The sequence below is a fragment of the Salvelinus sp. IW2-2015 genome, unplaced genomic scaffold, assembly GCF_002910315.2.
Source record: "Salvelinus sp. IW2-2015 unplaced genomic scaffold, ASM291031v2 Un_scaffold1424, whole genome shotgun sequence".
Classification (NCBI taxonomy): domain Eukaryota; kingdom Metazoa; phylum Chordata; class Actinopteri; order Salmoniformes; family Salmonidae; genus Salvelinus; species Salvelinus sp. IW2-2015.
In genome coordinates this window covers 110,114-129,462 of record NW_019942899.1, presented here as the reverse complement: position 1 = coordinate 129,462, position 19,349 = coordinate 110,114, and the positions used below count along the sequence as shown (strand labels likewise).

At 42.2% G+C, this 19,349-nt stretch overlaps 3 protein-coding genes across 4 annotated transcripts in view; 1 reads left to right on the top strand and 2 right to left on the bottom strand.

Moving 5' to 3' along the window:
- LOC112070781 (SH3 and PX domain-containing protein 2A-like) overlaps positions 1–11,444 on the bottom strand; it is a gene marked incomplete at its 3' end in the record, with an annotated part of 106,343 nt that extends 94,899 nt beyond the window's left edge. Inside the window, exons 1-2 of the mRNA XM_024138232.2 lie at positions 10,876–11,444; positions 254–334 (exon numbers count right to left, since the gene is read on the bottom strand). Of these exons, the coding sequence (XP_023994000.2) occupies positions 254–334; positions 10,876–10,947 (153 nt within the window). The remainder of the gene's footprint in view (positions 1–253; positions 335–10,875) is intronic.
- An 839-nt stretch (positions 11,445–12,283) lies between these two features.
- LOC111979378 (CST complex subunit STN1) lies at positions 12,284–14,858 on the bottom strand. Of its 2 annotated transcripts, XM_070439125.1 has the most exons (9): positions 14,540–14,858; positions 14,354–14,449; positions 14,148–14,225; positions 13,898–14,074; positions 13,597–13,723; positions 13,301–13,451; positions 13,034–13,171; positions 12,730–12,802; positions 12,284–12,614 (listed from the first exon to the last, which is right to left on the bottom strand). In XM_070439125.1, the coding sequence occupies exons 1-9, from the start codon at positions 14,685–14,687 to the stop codon at positions 12,457–12,459; spliced, it is 1,146 nt and encodes a 381-aa protein (XP_070295226.1). In that variant the 5' UTR covers positions 14,688–14,858; the 3' UTR covers positions 12,284–12,456. The 2 variants fall into 2 exon arrangements, with proteins under 2 accessions (XP_070295226.1, XP_070295227.1); XM_070439126.1 differs by lacking the exon at positions 14,148–14,225 and having other exon boundaries at positions 13,898–14,111; positions 14,540–14,630.
- A 576-nt stretch (positions 14,859–15,434) lies between these two features.
- The window catches only part of LOC112070778 (STE20-like serine/threonine-protein kinase), a 48,179-nt gene continuing 44,264 nt past the window's right edge, over positions 15,435–19,349 (top strand). Inside the window, exons 1-2 of the mRNA XM_024138230.2 lie at positions 15,435–16,273; positions 17,855–18,019. Of these exons, the coding sequence (XP_023993998.1) occupies positions 16,121–16,273; positions 17,855–18,019 (318 nt within the window). The 5' untranslated portion in view covers positions 15,435–16,120. The remainder of the gene's footprint in view (positions 16,274–17,854; positions 18,020–19,349) is intronic.

The window sequence follows — 19,349 nt, the reverse complement described above, 5'->3', positions numbered from 1 at the left end:
AGAGAGAGAGAGAGAGAGAGAGAGAGAGAGTGTGTGTGTGTGTGGTACGTGTGTGTGTACGTGTGTGTGTGTACGTGTTTGTAGCACTACTGCGTCTCTGAGGCTACAAGAGATACAGACCGTACCTCTCCCCCACTCCCAGACTAATTACTAAAACTCACATTGATTCATTGACTCAACCATGTGTGGAGAATAGTGGTGCAGACATGTTTTTACAGAATAATAGAGAATAAGGAGAGAGAGTCAACATTACCTGAAGGTCAAAGAATTTGCTGTATCTCCTGTAGATTATGTGGGAGGTGTTGTCAGAGTATGTGACATTGATGAGATACACCTGCAATGAGAAAAAGCGCATGGTTAACACTGTGGACCCGACACACGGCCATACCAAGGCAACAACCCCTGKACTTCAAAGGTCAATGACACGCACATATATCTGTCAATTCTTAATAGCGGGTGAACATAATGGTGATCTCATTCACCTTCTCTACACATTGACCCTCTGCACTTCCTGCCCCAGCCARGAGTTACAATTACAACAGCCATTCCCATTCAAGTGGATGGGGCTTTGTCTGAGGCGCTTTGTTCCTTCCAGTAACTATATTTATATGATAGATGACGTATAGAAACCGACCGTTATGTTCCAGACCCGGAGGGTTGGTAATGTAATTGATGCTGATATCATCTCCGCTTTAATCTAACATACCGGAACATAGGAAAGATATCAAGGAGTCTGGAAAATTCCCATAAGAGAGGTCAGTCAGGAGGGTTGAATGGGTTGGACCTCYGGTTTATGATGGATATCTACAGAGGAAGTGTTGTGCCAATATACAGTAGGATATCTGGTGAAATGGCTATTTGAAGTCACAAAATAGCAAGCAACAAACATAAGTTTGAAACGTGACTGTTAAAATCAAGGCTAACTGCTACTGAACATAGCCTTTCACAGTTCTAATATGCTATAGTACTGAGGACATTGAGGTTAAGTCACAAACCTATACCATTGGCCATTTGGCTTCATTGTTCTCAGCCCAACCTCTACTACAAAAACACACCATTTGTTTAAGTTCATAGAGTTTCCATATACTTCATAATCATAAAGCATGTCAAACATGTTTACATCTGGCGTGCACTCAAAATCAGGGCAAAGATTGCTAACAAAAACAGCCATTGTCAAAAGATTGACAATCAAATAAGATTAAGTCAGCCATCCAAATAGGCTAAATGAAGCTACAGCACTGTGTAGGCCTATGGTTGCACTTTGAGAACTAAATGTCGTCGACTTGTCAATATAGGAACAATTCACCTCATGAAATATTTTGCCGTCTTCACTATGTCTATAGATGAAAATCACCTCATGATATGTTGGCCATTGAAACTCAAGTTCCCTTTGTGATGTGTCAGACACAGGCGTAACCCTAATCCCCTGGTCTACTAGCACAGCTAACCCTCGTCCTAATACATCTTACACACTGGTCCCTGCAGCAACCTGCCAAGAACAGTCATAACAGCTAGCCTTAGAAGACTTATCCCAAACAAAAGAGACCTGACGTAAGAGAATCAGCCACTTGAAACAAAATACACTTCCAAGAACAAAGCCCTGTGTTAAAAAGCCTTGTTGCTGCTGGAATGACACCAACTATTGCTGGCTAGCTTCCAACGCTAGTGTTTTCACAATTCTCACCCATGGAAATGTTACGCTAACATCCAAGCCACTGGAAGTATGTCATGCTAATGCTAAGCCAATGACGTGATAGTGACTCCATAGGGTTAGTGTCAGCGGCTTGGTTAGATTTGTATTGTGTTAGCGAGTAGCGGCTCCAGCACTCGCCTTTCCACTCCCATGGAAATGTTATGCTATCATCAAAGCCACTGGAAGTCTGTTATGTCATGCTAATGACCTGTTAGCGACTCCTATGGCGGTGGTCACTTGAAGTCTGTCATGCTATGCTATGCTAGCTAATGATGTGTTAGTGACTCCATAGGATCACACTTTCAATGGCTTGGCTTGATTTGTATTGCTGCTGCCAAAGTCAGTGGTACTGGAGGGTTGGTGAATGTATTTACTGGAGTCTTTACAGAGTCTGTAGTCAGACAGTTAAGTTATTCTGTAAGGACTTCACGTGTTGTGTTCCACCTTCAGTGAAGTAGGCTATCCTTTATCAGAAACACTATACATCACCAAACATTAAACCATATTTTTTTTACAGCTCAAGGCCAAATGAGAAACTGCGTAATGAATCACAAGGGAAAGCCAAAACTAAGGGAGGTTAGATGAATAAAGAAAGTGTTAGTGCATAGCAATCCACAGAGATATGGACTTTATCTGACACCATTTCCCTTGGAGGGTCTGGAAGAGCTGCACGCTGCATGGTGTGTGTGCCTAATACCTCTAAGCATGGTGTGTGTGTGTGTGTGTGTGTGTGTGTGTGTGTGTGTGTGTCCACCTCAAGCAAGTGTGTGTGGGCTTGAGGTGGACTTCCAGAGAGTGGGTGTGTTGTTCTATAAATGCGTTTGACCTGAAAGGCATGTTGTCCTCCTCCCTCCTCCACCACCCGATGCCACTTGGCCGCTTAATTTGACCGTTGAGAAAAACCTCTCTGGGATGGGCCAACGGAGGGAGGGAGGGAGGGAGGGAAGAGGAAGGAAGACACGGACTCAGTTAAAACGATCCCATCCCAACCAGCAGAACAGATGGATCTGTCCTCATAGCAACCACAATGGAAAACAGAACTAGTCTATATCCACACCACATACAACCCACGCCCAAAATATCAAGCTTAAACCTAATGCCTGTGTCCAACCTAAAATAGACTATATCATCCCTCAGGGAGTGAATGGGATTGAATGTGAGTTAACAGCCTAGTACAGCCCATCACTACCTGAAAGCAAAACAAACCTATACTGTAGGTGTCACCTCAATTATATTTCTGGATTGATATAGGATTGACTTGTGAAAAATTTGACAGCTTGAAAAGTAATTTTTTCATCGACTCTCAGATGAGGGTAAAAAATTCCAGCAACGTTTTAAAATAGCATCTCGATGCGTTGCAGGTTGACTCATGGTTCAAGTACAGCCAGTCGTGAGCGGCTGTTGGTCCACACAGCCAAAACACTCTGAATCATTATTTTAGGGGACCAAACACACACACACACACAAAGTTACTCACTAACTGTCAGTTAGAGGGAGTTAGATTTGTTTTCTCATTTTACAAAGGTTTAACACATTTGAACAACACAGCGTTATAAGAGTGAGTTGTCTTCACAGCAACAGAAGGTGTGCTGATGGAATCCCAGATGGTGTGTAGTCAAGTGTTGCTGCACCGTTCAAGTCAAGATAGAATCCTGGCCTTGCCATACGGTTAGACATACTTCAATAGTATGCATGTCTGGGCAAATCAAACAATGTTGCAATTCCAAAACAGAAAACAAAAGAGACAATGTAGACAAAACAAAAAAGTTTACAACATTTATAAATACGTTTATACATTACCCAACATTACCTTTACTGCATAACACCCTCTATTCTACGACACTGTAGTTCCTTGGTGTCCACATCACCAACAAACTAACATGGTCCAAGCACACCAAGACAGTCATGAAGAGGGAACGACAAAACCAACTGCACCATCGAGAGCATCCTGACGGGTTGCATCACTGCCTGGTATGGCAAATGCTAGGCCTCTGACCGCAAGGCACTACAGAGGGTAGTGCGTACAGTCCAGTACATCATTGGGGCCAAGCTGCCTGCCATCCAGGACCTCTATACCAGGCAGTGTCAGAGGAAGGCCCTAAAAATGTTCAAAGACCCCAGCCACCCTAGTCATAAACTGTTCTCTCTGCTACCGCACGGCAAGCGGTACCGGAGCGCCAAGTCTAGGTCCAAGAGGCTTCTAAACAGCTTCTTCCCGCAAGCCATAAGACTCCTGAACATCTAATCAAATGGCTACCTAGACTATTTGCAGTGCCCCCCTCTTTTATGCTGCTGCTACTTTCTGTTGTTATCTATGCATAGTCACTTTAATAACTCTACCTACATGTACATATTACCTCAATTACCTCGACTAACCGGAACCCCGTGTACATAGCCTCGCTATTGTTATTTTACGGCTGCTCTTTAATTATTTGTTACTTTTCTTTCCTTTTTTTAAAACTGCATTGTTGGTTAAGGGCTTGTAAGTAAGCATTTCACTGTAAGGTGCATACCGAATACCTGTTGTATTCGGCACATAAATACAAATAAAATTTGATTTGTACTTACAGTACACAGAGAACCCAGATTTAACACCATTAAACATTTCCTGCATAATCACTCTTGGCAATCCAGTCGTAAACCTGTACTGGCTGGCACGCTAGCCCTAGCTTCTAAAGATCAGCTGTTACCATCAGACCCACTTCTTGGTTTGGCAACCGGAACATTTGACAGCTAGATGGGTGGGGGAGATTTATGTAAACAATGGGCCCAACCTAAATCGTAAATCACTGTAGCAGATTACATAATATATCATATAAATAGGAGGTTAAGGTAATTAGTTCGGCTATAAATGGTGATTCAGTTTATTACTGTGATTTTAATTATTTATAATAGTTTATTACAATATAATTACATGTATTACTCTCTGGATATCCTGTGACATCAGCAAACAAAAGAAATACAGCAAATATATATTCTATTCTGTTCTGTTCAATTCAATTTTTATTCAAATTCTATTCTTCTGCACTCATGTCAACAGCCAAATGGGTTTGATGAGACATTTAAAAACAAAGATGGAAAGTACATGCATGGACAAATACAAATGAATCAAACAAGTTTGTGTCCCAGACACCCAGACCTAGCAAGAGAAAGCCCTTGTTCGTCATCATCTCTTGCCATCATGTCCGGCATTTCGGAGAAAGATTAAAAAGAGCAAATTGGATCTCTGATTACTTCAATGAATCAACCACGAATCATGGGCTACACATTGCTATGATTAGCTTAGTTATGGTTTGACAGCTTTTATTCAGCTTTTCACAAATTAATCACCCTTTTCCACCACATATAGTGACTAGCAACCACAATATAAGACTCTAAATAAACCAAACTACAATAGTTTGTGTCTACGAATGGAGAAAATGACTTACCGTCTCTGTAGAACTCTTGTGTTTCCCAGTTTCCCAGTTTAAGAGTGAGGAAGGCTGAGCAGAGGGCTTGGTGGAGCATAGGCTGTGGGCCTAGCCACAAAATTACACTGAACCCCGCCTAAAACACTATACTTAACCTAACGTATAAAACAGAAAGGCATTACATACTGCCAGCCAGATGACTTTCATATGAATTATGCGTGGGGATTGAATGAAGTACAAGGATGGAAAAAACATTCTCTTGAGAATAGGTCTAAAGGGAAATCCACTTTCCATAATAACCACAACTAAGCTAATAGAGACAGATTTATTAAACAAACAGGTGAAAAGAGGTTACGGACGACAAGACAGCTTGAAGACGTGCGCATGCGTGTCTGTGGCACCTTAACTGGGGAGAACGGGCTCACGGTAACAGAATAAATGGACTGGTATCGAACTCATCAAGCACATGAGAAGAGGAGATCCACACAAGTGGACGACAGGAGGCTGCTGAGGGCGTCTCATAATGTCTGGAATGGAGTGAATGGAATGGTATCTCATTCTGTTTCATTCACTCCATTCCAGACATTATTATAAGCCTCACTCAGCAGCTTCCTGTGTGGTCCATGTGTGTGTATCTCCTCTACTCATTCACCAGGTCATACTGTACCAAGAGAACGAAAACAGCCTGCCATCCAAGTCTAACTTTAACTAGACCAAGGGCTTTGGTTTGGCAGTGGCTCAATGGTCGGAAACCCCTTTAATACAGGTTTGCATAAGCTCTGCCAATATACTGCCCTTGATCGCCCACCAACCCAACCACAACTCCTAAAACTGTGGTCCTTATCAGTTTTCACATCCTTCGCCTCTCTCCACGTTCTCTACCCAGGGCATAGGAAGTGCATGCCTCCTTTCTCTCTCTCTTCCTCTCCCTAACCACACCCTTAGAAAAAAAGGTGGCATCTAGAACCTAAAAGGGTTCTTCAGCTGTCCCCATAGGATAACCCCTTGAAGAACCCTTTTTGGTTCCATGTAGAACCCTTTTGGTTCCATGTAAATCTCTTTGTGGTTCCATGTAGAACCCTTTCCACAGAAGGTTCTAAATGGCACCCAAAAGGGTCCCACCTGGAACCCAAAAGGTTCTATCTGGAACCAAAAAGGGTTCTATCTGGAACCAAAAAGGGTTCTCCTATCGGGACAGCCGAAGAACCCTTTTGGAACCCTTTTTTCTAAGAGTGCAGCAGCCAACAGGAAACAGGAAGTGCAGGCCTGGACCAGGCAAACAGAAGTTTTTCTGAGAGGGATAAGGAAAAAGCGGAAAAGTGTCCATTCAGCTGTCATTTCCTCCTCTCTCTCTCCCCTTACCTCTCTCACTCTCTGCTTTCAGTCTTGTCATGTACAGTAGAACAATCCACATAGAGTTGTTCATTGTATCCTGTTTCAATCAGTACAGCTCGGTTACGCAATCCTAGAGGCCTCACTTTGAAATTGCCACATTGCTAGACTACACACACAGTGAGGTACAGTTGCAGTATACTGTATGGCCAATTTCTCACGGTAAGGGCAAGGGCTACCATTGCAAGCCCCACATAATGCCCACCCTTGTCGTCCGTTTTCGCATCGTGATTCCTGAATGTGTCGACATACAGAAATGACATGGAGCCAGGGGCAATGTTTCATGTGGTTTACTGGATATCAAAAGAATGGGATGTGCTCCATATTTTATATTGTAAAAAAATATATATAAAAATAACTGTTTGTACATGTTGGTGATGATTAAGAAGTGTTGCCTAATACACATCCCATCTTGTAATAATCTGTTCGTTTTATAGTAATCATAAAGACTTAGGTTGAAAAAGACTTCCCACTGTTCCAGACAAATAAAGTTCTCCAAAGTGACTAGACAACATCTGTCTGTTGTTGAGACATTCAGCAACATGTGTTCAGGGCTCCAGTAATAACATCCACTAATCCCTCCTTTTTATTTGATTTATTTAACCTTTATTTAACCAGGCAAGTCAATTAATAACACATTCTTATTTATACTGAAAAAAATTATAAACACAACATGCAACAATTTGAAAGATTTTACTGTGTTACAGTTCATATAAGGAAATCAGTCAATTGAAATAAATGAGTTATGCCCTAATCTATGGATTTCATATAACTGGGAATACAGATATGCATTTGTTGGTCACAGACACCTTTTTTTTTAAAGGTGGGGGCATGGATCAGAAAACCAGTTAGTATCTGGTTTGACAACCATTTGCCTCATGCAGCGCAACACATCTGCTTGCATAGAGATTATCAGGCTGTTGATTGTGGCCTTGTTGTCTTCAATAGCTGTGTGAAATTGCTGGATATTGGCAGAACTAAAAACACGTTGTTGTATACATCCATCCAGAGCATCCCAAACATGCTCAATGGGTGACATGTCTGGTGATGCAGGCTATGCAAGAACTGGAACATTTACAGATTTGTTTCAGAACATTCAATTCTCCAGCAAGAGCTATGGTGGACATYCCTGCAGTCAGCATGCCAGTTGCATGCTCCCTCAAAACATGAGACATCTGTGGCATTGTGTTGTGTAATAAAACTGCACATTTCAGAGTGGACTTTTATTGTCCCCAGCGCAAGGTGGACCTGTTTAATAATAATGCTGTTTAATCAGCTTCTTGATATGCAACACCTGTCAGGTGGATGGATTATCTTGGCAAAGCAGAAATGCTCACTAACAGGGATGTAAACCAATTTGTCCACAACATTTTAGAGAAATAAGCTTTTTGTGTTCATGGACATTTCTGGGATCTTTAAATTCGGCTCATGAAACATGGGACAAACACTTTACATGTTGCGTTTATATTTTTGTTCAGTATACAATGACGGCCTGACGAGGCAAAACGCTTCATGTGGGGACAGGGGATAAAACAATGATTAAAGATGATATAATACAAAACGGACAACACAGACAGAAGACACTGGCAACAGCACAAATACAAACAGTAGATGTATGTGTGTGTCYTTTAAAACCACATGCTTCCTTACAAGGCAACGCAAACTAGTGACATCGGGAGACAACTAGAAACAGCTACATGTCTCAACAACCTGTTCATCTATTTGCCCTTTGAACTCCTCCAGGGACACCAGGTCCTGTAGTTTTAGGGTGGCTTGGAGGGAATTCCAGACTAGGGGGGCTGAGTAATGAAAGGACCTATTTCCAGGCTCTGTTAAAATTTTCGGGAACAGTTTGCATAAAACAAGATTGAGATCTGAGCTTGTATGAGTTCTCATTTCAAGCTGGAAGAGAGGATAGATAAAATGGCACACACGATCAAATGTAACGCACACACACACACACACCACACACACACCACACACACCACACCACACACACACACACACACAACAACACACACACACAACACACACCACACAACAACACACACAACACACACACAACCACCACACACACACACAACACACACACACACACACACACACCTTCCAAGGCTTTTGTCAGTGACGGGGGCGAGCCTGTGTGAACAGAGTCAATGACTTCACTGACGACAGACGTCAGCACATCACCCTGACTCACACACATACAGACACCACTCTCTTTCCTGCTGGACCCTATCGTCGTCAAACTGAGGAAAACAACGGGCCAAGCCTAAAGCCCGGCCTAATAAAAACCCTTGAATGTGATTCTCTCAGTGAGCAGTAACCATTGAAAACAGAGACCTTTTCACTCGGGTCATCATTCTGTTTTTGATGACTCAATAAATATATCAAAGGAAACAACCCCTGAAGGGCTGTTTACGATGCTGAACAACAACTAGCACGGCTGGTTCTGACTAAAGGGACGTCCCAAAAGGTTTCCAAATGTGGTTGGCTTGATGAGTAGCGGTGGCTTCATTTGAAAAGCAAATACTGCTGATTGCTACCAGCTCTTTAAACACTCATCTCACCTGAACAAGACAGAAGCGGTGTTTAATAGCTTTTTCTGTGTCTAAGCAGATGTGTCCCCTGGGTCACATGACCACTTCACCCCTGACAAAGACTTGTGTCTCATTCCCTTTCTCTTCACTCAGTTCTCATAGGATAAGCGTTTCCAGCTGTTTTCACCACAGAGTGGTTGAGATTGGTGGAGGGACAGAATCTTCCTCATCTCTTTCAACACTCACGCTCACACACACACACCACACACAACACACACCACACCACACACACACACACCACACACACACACACACCACACACACACACGGTCTGGGGATTACTCCCTCCAGTTTCTTCTCACAGTGACTAGCTAGCGGTGATCCCAGGGGCATGGTTGCAACGGAAACTAGGCCAGAGAGAGGCCCATGAGACTGCACAGCCCCAAAACACAACTGAACACAACACTGGCCTGGGAATCACCAGCAACAACTAACAACGTGCAATACATGTAGGTACGTCTAATGGTTGAGTAGGTCTATGTGGATCTGATGGCTGTTGGTGCATGATGTTCTTGCAGGTTAGGTATAATATATGGTCTGTAAGCTACGACATCCCAAACCCTGCATGTGTGTAAATCTTAAAGAGATATTGATGTATATAGCACACTACAGGCAAATTCTGAAATATAATATAATTGCCTGAGTGCATGATTATTTCAACAGCAACATGGAGTGTTTTGAGTTGACAACATCTAGTATGATATTATTTAATGAGATTTATAATAACTTGTTTGTTTAGCGTATGTATAGCGGTCCCACGAGTCTGGAGTGTAATGAGATATTGATTCGTATGCTGCTGTAGGCAAAGTTCAAAATATCCTTTCCCAAGAGTACAGTAAGCTGCCTTGAGGACCCATAGGTAGACTACAGTAGCTCTGGTGTTCAATTGTAAACACCGAGGATGACTACTAACTAATAGATGATTTATGATAAACATTTAAGGGTAGTCTTCCAATCATTCACTTTGGCTAACGCTGCATGATTCTAGACAGGAAGTACGGTACTAACAGTGAATCCGTCTAATTAAATTTGTTTTAGCTTGAATTGGCAAGAAACTATGTCAGGTCTTGTGCTTTATAATAATAAATATTGCCATTTGGCAGATGCTTTTATCCAAAGCGACTTACAGTCATATGTGGGTACATTTTACGAACGGGTGGCCCCGGGAATCAAACCCACAACCCTGGCGGGTGCAAGCACATGCTCTACCAACTGGAGCCACACTGGACAACTTACGTCATAAGTAGTATGTCATACCACCATTTATGAAACGGTTGTTATCGTTCTCATGACGCTAGTCTCTACAGATGTGGTATTCTAAGAAACTCCCCATGATATACAAACGAGTCTATATTAGTTCCAGTTGAATAAAGCATCACAAAGATATGTCACAGTTGTAACCTGTCATTACTTATAGTGTCTGTATTGTCACTAGTTATAACCCTTTACATTCATTGGTTAGGCTATAACACATTCAAATGATTGAGCAAGAATGACATATATGTTCTAAGAGGCCAGTGCCATACACAGAATATATCATCTCCTACACAATTTGTAAAATGAGATATTGATTGGCAGACTGAATAATAACTCTGAATCATTGGCTAGTTTAATCAAAACTGTGATGAGCTGCGATGACTGGTATAGGCTAATAAGTGGTGAAACCTTTCACCGTGTATTCTATTCTAAATATATACAGAATAATATGAGTAGTCATTGTAGTTCGGATTTTGAATGGACCAGGTAGGTAGATAAATGGTGAGGGGGTATTCCTACTCACGTAATGTTTGGACGGATTGCGCCGCTTCTCCACGTCCACGACTTTTACATCCAACACTGTCCGAAACTGCATCTTGACGTTGGAAATGGCTACAGCGTACACACACAATAAATGCAATATTCCAGTTTCTGTAGTAGGCTATAGCCTCTGCAGTTCAAGAAACGTTGGAGAATAATTCAAAAAGGACATTCATTGATTGGGTTGTCGATTCTAGCTTATGTTCAGGCGCAAGGAATCAAATGTCTTGCCTTGACAATGCGTAACATACCCAAATGCAGAATATATCATAGTCCCTATCAATTGAGAATCTATCTTTATATATGGCTAAAACATTCTACCCGAAATCCAAAAGGCGAGATCTTCACGTTGGACAACAAGGCAGGCTGGCCAGCGGTCGCGTGCTGAGAAGGAGGTCACCTCAAATAGGAAAGTGGAGCGAGTTCCTTTGTGTGGACCACAATACCTTCGGCGAGGGGTGCATACCTGTAGGCTATATAGGGTCGGGGTAGACTGAAAAAAACACCGAATTCACCGCCAAATGCCTCCAGAAGCAAGCAAGGCGCAGAGCAATTCTTTTTTTTGGGGGGGGGGGGTCTAGTGGGATGGGCTTGCTTGTCGTGCGTCCTCCAGTGGGATGAAGCACTTGAGGTAAACTGTGCTAGAAGGTTGAAGTCCCATTCCAACTCATAGTTTATGGAATTCTTGCATGTAGTTCTGAGTATCTTGGAAATGTCTATATGTTTGTAAACATTTAGATATGATGTTGGAAAATATGCATAAGCATTGTAATACTCTTCACAAGCTGTAACGTTTCCTTAAAGTGCCCCCAAGAGTGGCTACAATGTAGCTAATGACAAGAAAAATGTGAACGTCACACTGCGCTTGGACCATGTAAGGATACTTTTTATGGATGTGATTGGTTTCAGCATAACAATTCAATTCTCTCCCTTATCAAAAACATGTATGGTTAAAAAAACAATTAAAAAGGCTACAAATAGCTATAACAACCTATTTGTTCCATAGGCCTAGATAGCATAAACTAGTCCATATATTGCCTCGCAGTTTCTTTGACAGAGGTGGCAACTGAGTCATAAGACGCTATAGGCTGCTCTCATCAATAGCTTGGACGTATGGATACAGATGTTTCAAAGTGGACCAATCAGCGACGGGCTGCATCGCGGTGCATATTAAACGACGAAATACTGCCCCCGTGTGCAAAATGAACATATGCTCCAAGTTGAATTCTAAATCCAGTTATTATACACATCATTTACACAACTTTTGCACATTTAAAAAAATATATATATTGCACAAAACAGCTTGTCCTGTACTCTTTTAATATACATGCATACAAATGTACATAGCTCTAGCATGATTGATAGCAACTGATATCTTGAAGATGGCCATGTTAAGTAATAATCCAATTTATTAAGGGTCATATTTATTAGGGCACACGTTATATATATTTTTCCAACAGAAAACAAAAACATGCGTTTCTTATTGGACAAGGTCGGATGGTACCTCCCCGTTTCCCTCCATTTCAGACAGTTTGTGGAATGTCCCAGAATGTCTAAGTCAGCGTCAGAGGATAGTGTAATGACTGTCGCTGGTGCTGATGATGTCACTATTACACTCCAGAGCTTTGAGGACCAGCTCCAAGGCTGCCTTGCTCACGTTGCGACTGTACCTCTGTCTCACACTGGACAGGACGTGCAGGATGTGGCAACCCTTTTCCGCATCTGGCAACGCGAGAGAAAGACCATCAATACATATTATAATACCCTGGTATAGCACTGGAGGAGCAGTATATTGTAAAGTACTCTGAAGGAGTAAGAAGAGGGGAAATGCCCTTACATTTCTCTCGTCTGCAATCTTCCCGAAGAATGTCTCTGATTGCCATGAGAAGATCCTTGTCCCGTTCCGTTACCTAAAGGGGCGAAATACGGTAGAATCAATACTTACTTGTGTCGTTCCAATATAACCCTCAGTCACCACAGTAGTACAATGAAAGATCAGTCTCAAAATATTTCATTCTTGTATGCTGAGCACTTTGCTTGTGTCCCACATCCCATGAGCCTCAGGGTCAATGTGTTTGATGAGCTTCACATAGCACTTAGATCCTCTGTGACATCCATCTTGATGTGCTGCTGCTGCTTACATGGTAGACTTCATCCTGAGATTTGACCTTGCGGAACACCAGGCCTTCGTCCTGCAGGATCTGAAGGCTCTTCTGGAGTAGCTCCCTGAGCTGTTTGAAAGATGTTGGTGGACCCGATGATGGACCAGCCTCAGGCTCCTAGCATCAAATCACATTTGAAAAAAATGCAGTCCCACTTTAAAATGAACAACTTAAAAGCTTAATGATGCCTTCACAAACCCTTTATAGGCCTACATGGGCCTACATAGATGTTCATAGATGTTCTACCTGTTCTGATGCTGTCTTCTGAGGTTGTCTGGAGACCAGAGGCTGTAAAAGGTCCTGGACATCATAGGGTCTGAARCTGGTGACTTCTTTCTCTTTCAGGAAGTCCTTCAGGATACGAGTGGCTCTGCCAAGCAGGTAGGAAGCAGAACCACTGTAGGAATACCAAATAAGCCATAAAGATATTCACAAAAACGTCAGTAAAATCAAAGTTTGAAGAAATATCATACATAATAGCCGAAATGATGCTGCTCCTCACTGACCATCAATTGAATACAGCTAGAGATTATCAGACCTACCCTTGAATGTTAGGGTTCTGTGCACTGCTGTCCAGATGGAATGGGTTATCATAGCACTGTCTGTAGAGCTGAGGAACCTCCATCATCCAGGATATCTGGACCGCCATCACCGGGTCTGACACTTTATCTACAACCAACAAATTGGGGGGCCAATAGAGATTGTATGACAACAATAAGTCAGGTTTAATAAACTGTGTATAGTTGCGAAATGCAGAAGTGTGTGTGTATGTGTCCATATGCGCACGACCGTGCATGCCCGCGTCTGTGTGACCATATTCACATGTGTCACCTCTCCACTCACAGTATGTAGAGGCCATTATCTCTCGCTGTTGCCTGGAGGTCTTGACGGGCCCTCGCACCCTGAGCAGTTCTCCTATCTCCAGGTGGGAGCTGCTGTGTTGGGCTTGCCGTAGTTTCTTCAGCTCGTTGGCTGGGTTGAAGTCTCCACGWGCGCTGCTACCGAAAGACCTTGCRCCRGCTGAAYATMATACAGCCAACKGTGAATCTGAACAGGGCTGWCARACAGTTATAATGAGAATATCTGCACTTACATGTWGCAGGGTCACCTTGATCCCTCCACTGTTCATCTTTCCAGCAAAGGCTGTTTATAACACCAGTACCATCATCAACTGTAAAGCAATTATAACAGCAACCATATTGGATTTACATGGTCACAATATTTGCATGTGGATAATAGTTTGATATGAAGAGACAAAGTAGGAATATTTCAAACGAATCACTTGAGCTTCATCATTACCTCCGTAACAGAAGAAGTCTTCTCGCTCTCGCTTGTACACCACAGTCCCGAGCACATCAACTTTAAATATCGGGTGAGAGTTGTAGAAGTATATCCCTAGGTTAGGGGAAATGAAATGTGTTAGCTAGTAAAGTTGAATAAGCATGACAGTAGCATTCATGTTGTCAAAACTGAAGGTAACAATACCTGACACTTGACAGGACTCTCTCATCTGTAGGATGTCTTTGACATAGAGCCTGTTGAAAGCGTTGAACATTGGGTCCAGTCCCCACAGCACTGAAGGAGGTTCCTCCCATAAACTATCCTCCTCTGGTTCCTTTGCTTCAGACTGCATACCATCATAGGCGAATCACTACACGCGATCAAAGACAACCAAAAGTAGCAAGCTAACCTACTTAAGAAAGGTTACTCGTCTTTCCCTCGCTTGGTTAGTTTGTTTTACTTCGTTTTCCCGGGAAATGTTTTGAGATTTTAGCAAATATTTGCACAGCTTCCGCAAAAGTCCGAGTTTCCGGTCACGTGAATTAGAAAATAGATGAAAATAGAACAGATTAAATAAACCATGCATTTATGTAAACATTTTTTAATCGTGAAGGACGATTATTAATAGATGTAAATGTGGTAAAGATAACAATGTTAAAAAGTTTGCGGCTGTGCGTTCGAATGCACGTCTCGCATGGGTTTCTGGGACATGTGGTTTTAAGCCATTGAATGAGAGAAGAAAGAAACCCATCATTGTATCAGATACTGTATTATCTATCATATTGATGCAATTATCAGAATTGAACATTTTCAATATTAGGGGAAATGTGCTATCCTTTTTAATGAGGCTATATGGCTTTTCTTTCTCGTTAAATTTTACTTAGGATTTACAAAATGTTGCAGGGCTGAACAATAAGCCTAGGCTAGAAAAGTATTGAATAGGCTTCTACAAAATGTCGTACTCCTTAAAATATTATTTAAAAGTTTTCTTAAATTTATGAATAATTTCTAACACATATTGCTAGCCTCCAGTGCTGAGGGTGGAAGCAACGCCCTCTAGACGTTCTCTCCTCTAACATCAATCAAGCGTGAAGAAGTGAAAGAACTACAGCTGCGGGCTCATGAACGCGCATTTGACACCAAATCCTCTAGATTACTGGACCCCGTGCCTCGCCAAGGGAAAGAAGATTGTCTTACCATACCAACGGTGTTTTTATTCGCTATATATAAATTCAAGTGACTTTGGCGGATCGAATATAACATTTCATGGAATAGAATTCTTTGGAAGGGTCGTTTCTGTACCTTCTCTGTCTGCTCTTTGGTTGAGGAAAGAGCCCTGCCGCTTGCGTTGTCAGGCCAGTGTGGGTTGTTCTGGAACAACAGCAGCTTCCCGTGATTACTTTGCACTGTGCAAGTCTATTCTTTGGACGGAAATACAATGCCAGGAGACATCAAAGTGAATATTGGTTGGTGTAAGAATCAACAATAGGCCATGATCTCGGTGGAACTTCATTTTGTTTTGGGATAACTGATATCGTTGCCATAATAACGCTTTGACCATCAATGATTTCAGTTAAACAGTATTTGAAATCATTCTGAATTGTTATAATACTGTAACATATTGAATATGCCACCTCAGAGTCTGCTTGACTCAGAGGAACACACCGAGGGACCTAAGTCAACACAACCATTCAAGTCCTATGCGGTAGAACGCACGGATGATCTTCGTATTGCTGGATATTCATTCCTTTGTCAACTGTCTATCGGAAGACCGCAGGCTTGAAAATGGCATCCTTTTTTAATTTCCGTAAAATCTTTAAATTGGGTGCAGAGAAGAAGAAGAAGCAGTACGAGCATGTCCACAGAGACGAGAACCCAGAGGAGATATGGGAGATCATTGGCGAACTGGGGGATGGAGCCTTTGGAAAAGTCTATAAGGTAGGATAGGTCCTTTTGGGTCGTTGTAGAGCTCTTCTGATTCATTGTAGCAATGATGATGACATTGTAAACACGTTACACTTACAGTTTAAAACCATGTTTCAAGAATCATCAATCGTGTCGTGTGTGTGTGTGTGTGTGTGTGTTCATCTCAGTCCACTCTGCTGTAACCCATTGGAGTAATATGTCCTACATCGTGTTCCTTGGAATTCTTCCCTTAGGCTACGACTGGAAATGTTCCTTCTTACTATGTTTACGACTAAGCCCAACATTGGATTAATGACTGCCATTCTTTTCATTTTGGTCAACAATGGCAACTACACTGGCTCCAGTCCACACACGCACGCACACATGCACAGCTATTTCTTCCTGAACTCTGTTAGGCCCTTCACAGCAGCCCTAAACCATGTTAGATGAGTCCCAATAAATMGTGGCATTGTTTTCACCGACCTCAATGCATGGGCAGAGCAAAAAGCCTTGTTTACATGAGTGACATTGAATGTGATCACCCGTGAGTGGAGGGCCAAAACCAGTAGCGGGGTGCTTTGTCGACGCTATTCCAATTAGCGTGTTTGTTTTTCTGTAGCCACTAGCCTATTTTTGGGCATGGTGTAATGGTATAATAATAGCTATCTGGATCCCTACCATGATTGTGCTCTGTTTTCAATTTATTTCTGATCTATTAATAGAACTGTGTGTGGTCAGTTATGTTTTCCAAATCTAACTATTAATTGTTGTAGAGAATCCCATATGCCTTAGTCAGTTTAGTAACAGATGCCATGTGAAGTTGCCTACTACTACAACCAAACTCTTGGCTGCTCCATGAACAAAGCATAACAACATTTACTATAAGACTACTCCTAAGAATCGTAAATAAGGGACCTTCCTGCATTACTAGAGCTACAACAGTCCAATCGAGGCACATCTGTGGGAAGTACATTTCCCAGTAATATTCTAACGTTCTCTACGATACCAACTATAATATGTTGCAATCTCATGATGAGTCGCCCTATTTGAACCGGCCTCCAAACACCCCATCGATTCATAGTGAAAGAGAAGAGTCTGTTTGTGTGTGCTGAATATGGATCCAGCGTGTGTGATGTGATAATACAGGATAATGTATTAAAATCATTTCGATGGCAGACGTGACCTGAGGAACACGCCCAGGTTAAGAGGAAGTGCCATATCCCATATCACCGCGGACCGCATCCAACACATCCTGCTATGAGACACAACCAAAACAAACGGCGGACAGTTCAACTTCAAGTGGAATTGGGACTTATGCTGTGAGGGTTTTCATCAAAGATGTGATAAATACATTTGAAAAAAGTGTCAGTTGGCGGCTTTTAGCTTTTAGCGAACGGCATGTGAAATCTGATATCAACTCTCTCTTGACTCCTATTATGAGAGCAACAACGGGACCCATTCTGTTCTATCATTTCCATTGTCACGAAGCCCCCAAAAATAACACACTCACTTAACCTTGGTGCGTCTTCTGCTAATGTCAACAGAACTCAAGTCTATTCCATTGTCAGAAGCCACCATTAATAACCCTCTCACTTCTGCCTGTGTGTCTCTTAGGCCCAGAACAAGCTAACAGGCATTCTGGCTGCAGCTAAAGTGATCGATACCAAGACGGAGGAGGAGCTGGAGGACTATATGGTAGAGATCGATATCCTGGCCTCCTGCGACCATCACAACATAGTGAAGCTGCTGGACGCCTTCTACTACGACAGCAAGCTATGGGTGAGTAGGGAGTGGCGTTCTCAGCGGAGGCTGTGCTTTGGTAGCGGTGCTGCTGTAGTAGTGTATTGATGTTAGTAATAGCGCAATCTCTGAATAGCACAAACTCTGTCTATTCACCGGAACATTGGTTGTGAGATGGAATGGTTCATGGAGAATCAGCGAAGACCAGTAGTGTGCTGCAGTGTCGTCCTTTGTTGGGGCCTCTTAACTAGGCTGTTGTGAGGACTGACCTGTGTCATGGCTATCATCAGTACAATGGAATGTTCATCCTCCTCTCACACCTACGCGACCTCGGTTATCGTCTTCCCGGGTCAAAGTTCAAACTAGCACAGATACTAGCAGCATTTATTGTAGATTATCGCCATATTTGATATGGAAATTCATTTCTGTATTACGGTGTATTATTATATTGCCTTTTTCGTCGTCACGATATCACTGAGTGATGTGTCTTTCTGTCACCTCTCTAAATAACTAGAGTCCAGCCATATAACCCTCTCTTCGTGTACACATTGTTCTAGTCCTCACCTTGGGGATGGTGGTCACTTCCTGTGAATTTTGATTGGATTTGGGGATCTAGTTTCAGATTACTTTTCCCAGGGCACCCCTGTGTCCGAAGATAACGATGAAATAATTGCATTGGGAAAGTGGTCATGCATAAATTAGGACATTTGTGCACTCAGGGATGGCAAGGAGTAGTTCAATCATATCTAACTAGCTAGTAAATAAGGGCCCGTCTGTTTTGTTTTGGTCTTCTTGGCATAGGACACATAAAGTGAAACAAGCTATATAGGAATATAATACAATATAATACATATAAAACAAAGGCATTTTTACCTTTCAGGAAAAATGGATTCAACAAATAATACATGATATAACGTCTAAATCCACAAGGTCAGTTCTTCTAAGGTGCTACCTGATAGGTTACATACCCTAGCCTCCCAAGAGCTCCAAAGGAGAACGAGACAAAAGCTCCATTGCTTTTTTCAAGCTGGGAAATAATAAGTGGTACGACACGGTGGCTCCCTGTGTCTCCCTCCCTGCTGACATAGAAACATCCACATAGACATATTATCAGTAATCGGACTCATCAAAAGCTGTGATGATTACCTGCAGTATTTGGTTACACTGCAGCTCTGTTGAGTGCCCGGCCCTTTCCTCTCTGTTGTCTGCCGAACAATGGCTTCTAGCCCAATGGCGGTTGTGTATTGATTATTATCTATGCTTTTTATTTGTATTTTTTTATTTAACTAGGCAAGTCAGTTAAGAACAAATTCTCATTTACAATGACGGCCTAGGAACAGTGGGTTAACTGCCTTGTTCAGGGGCAGTT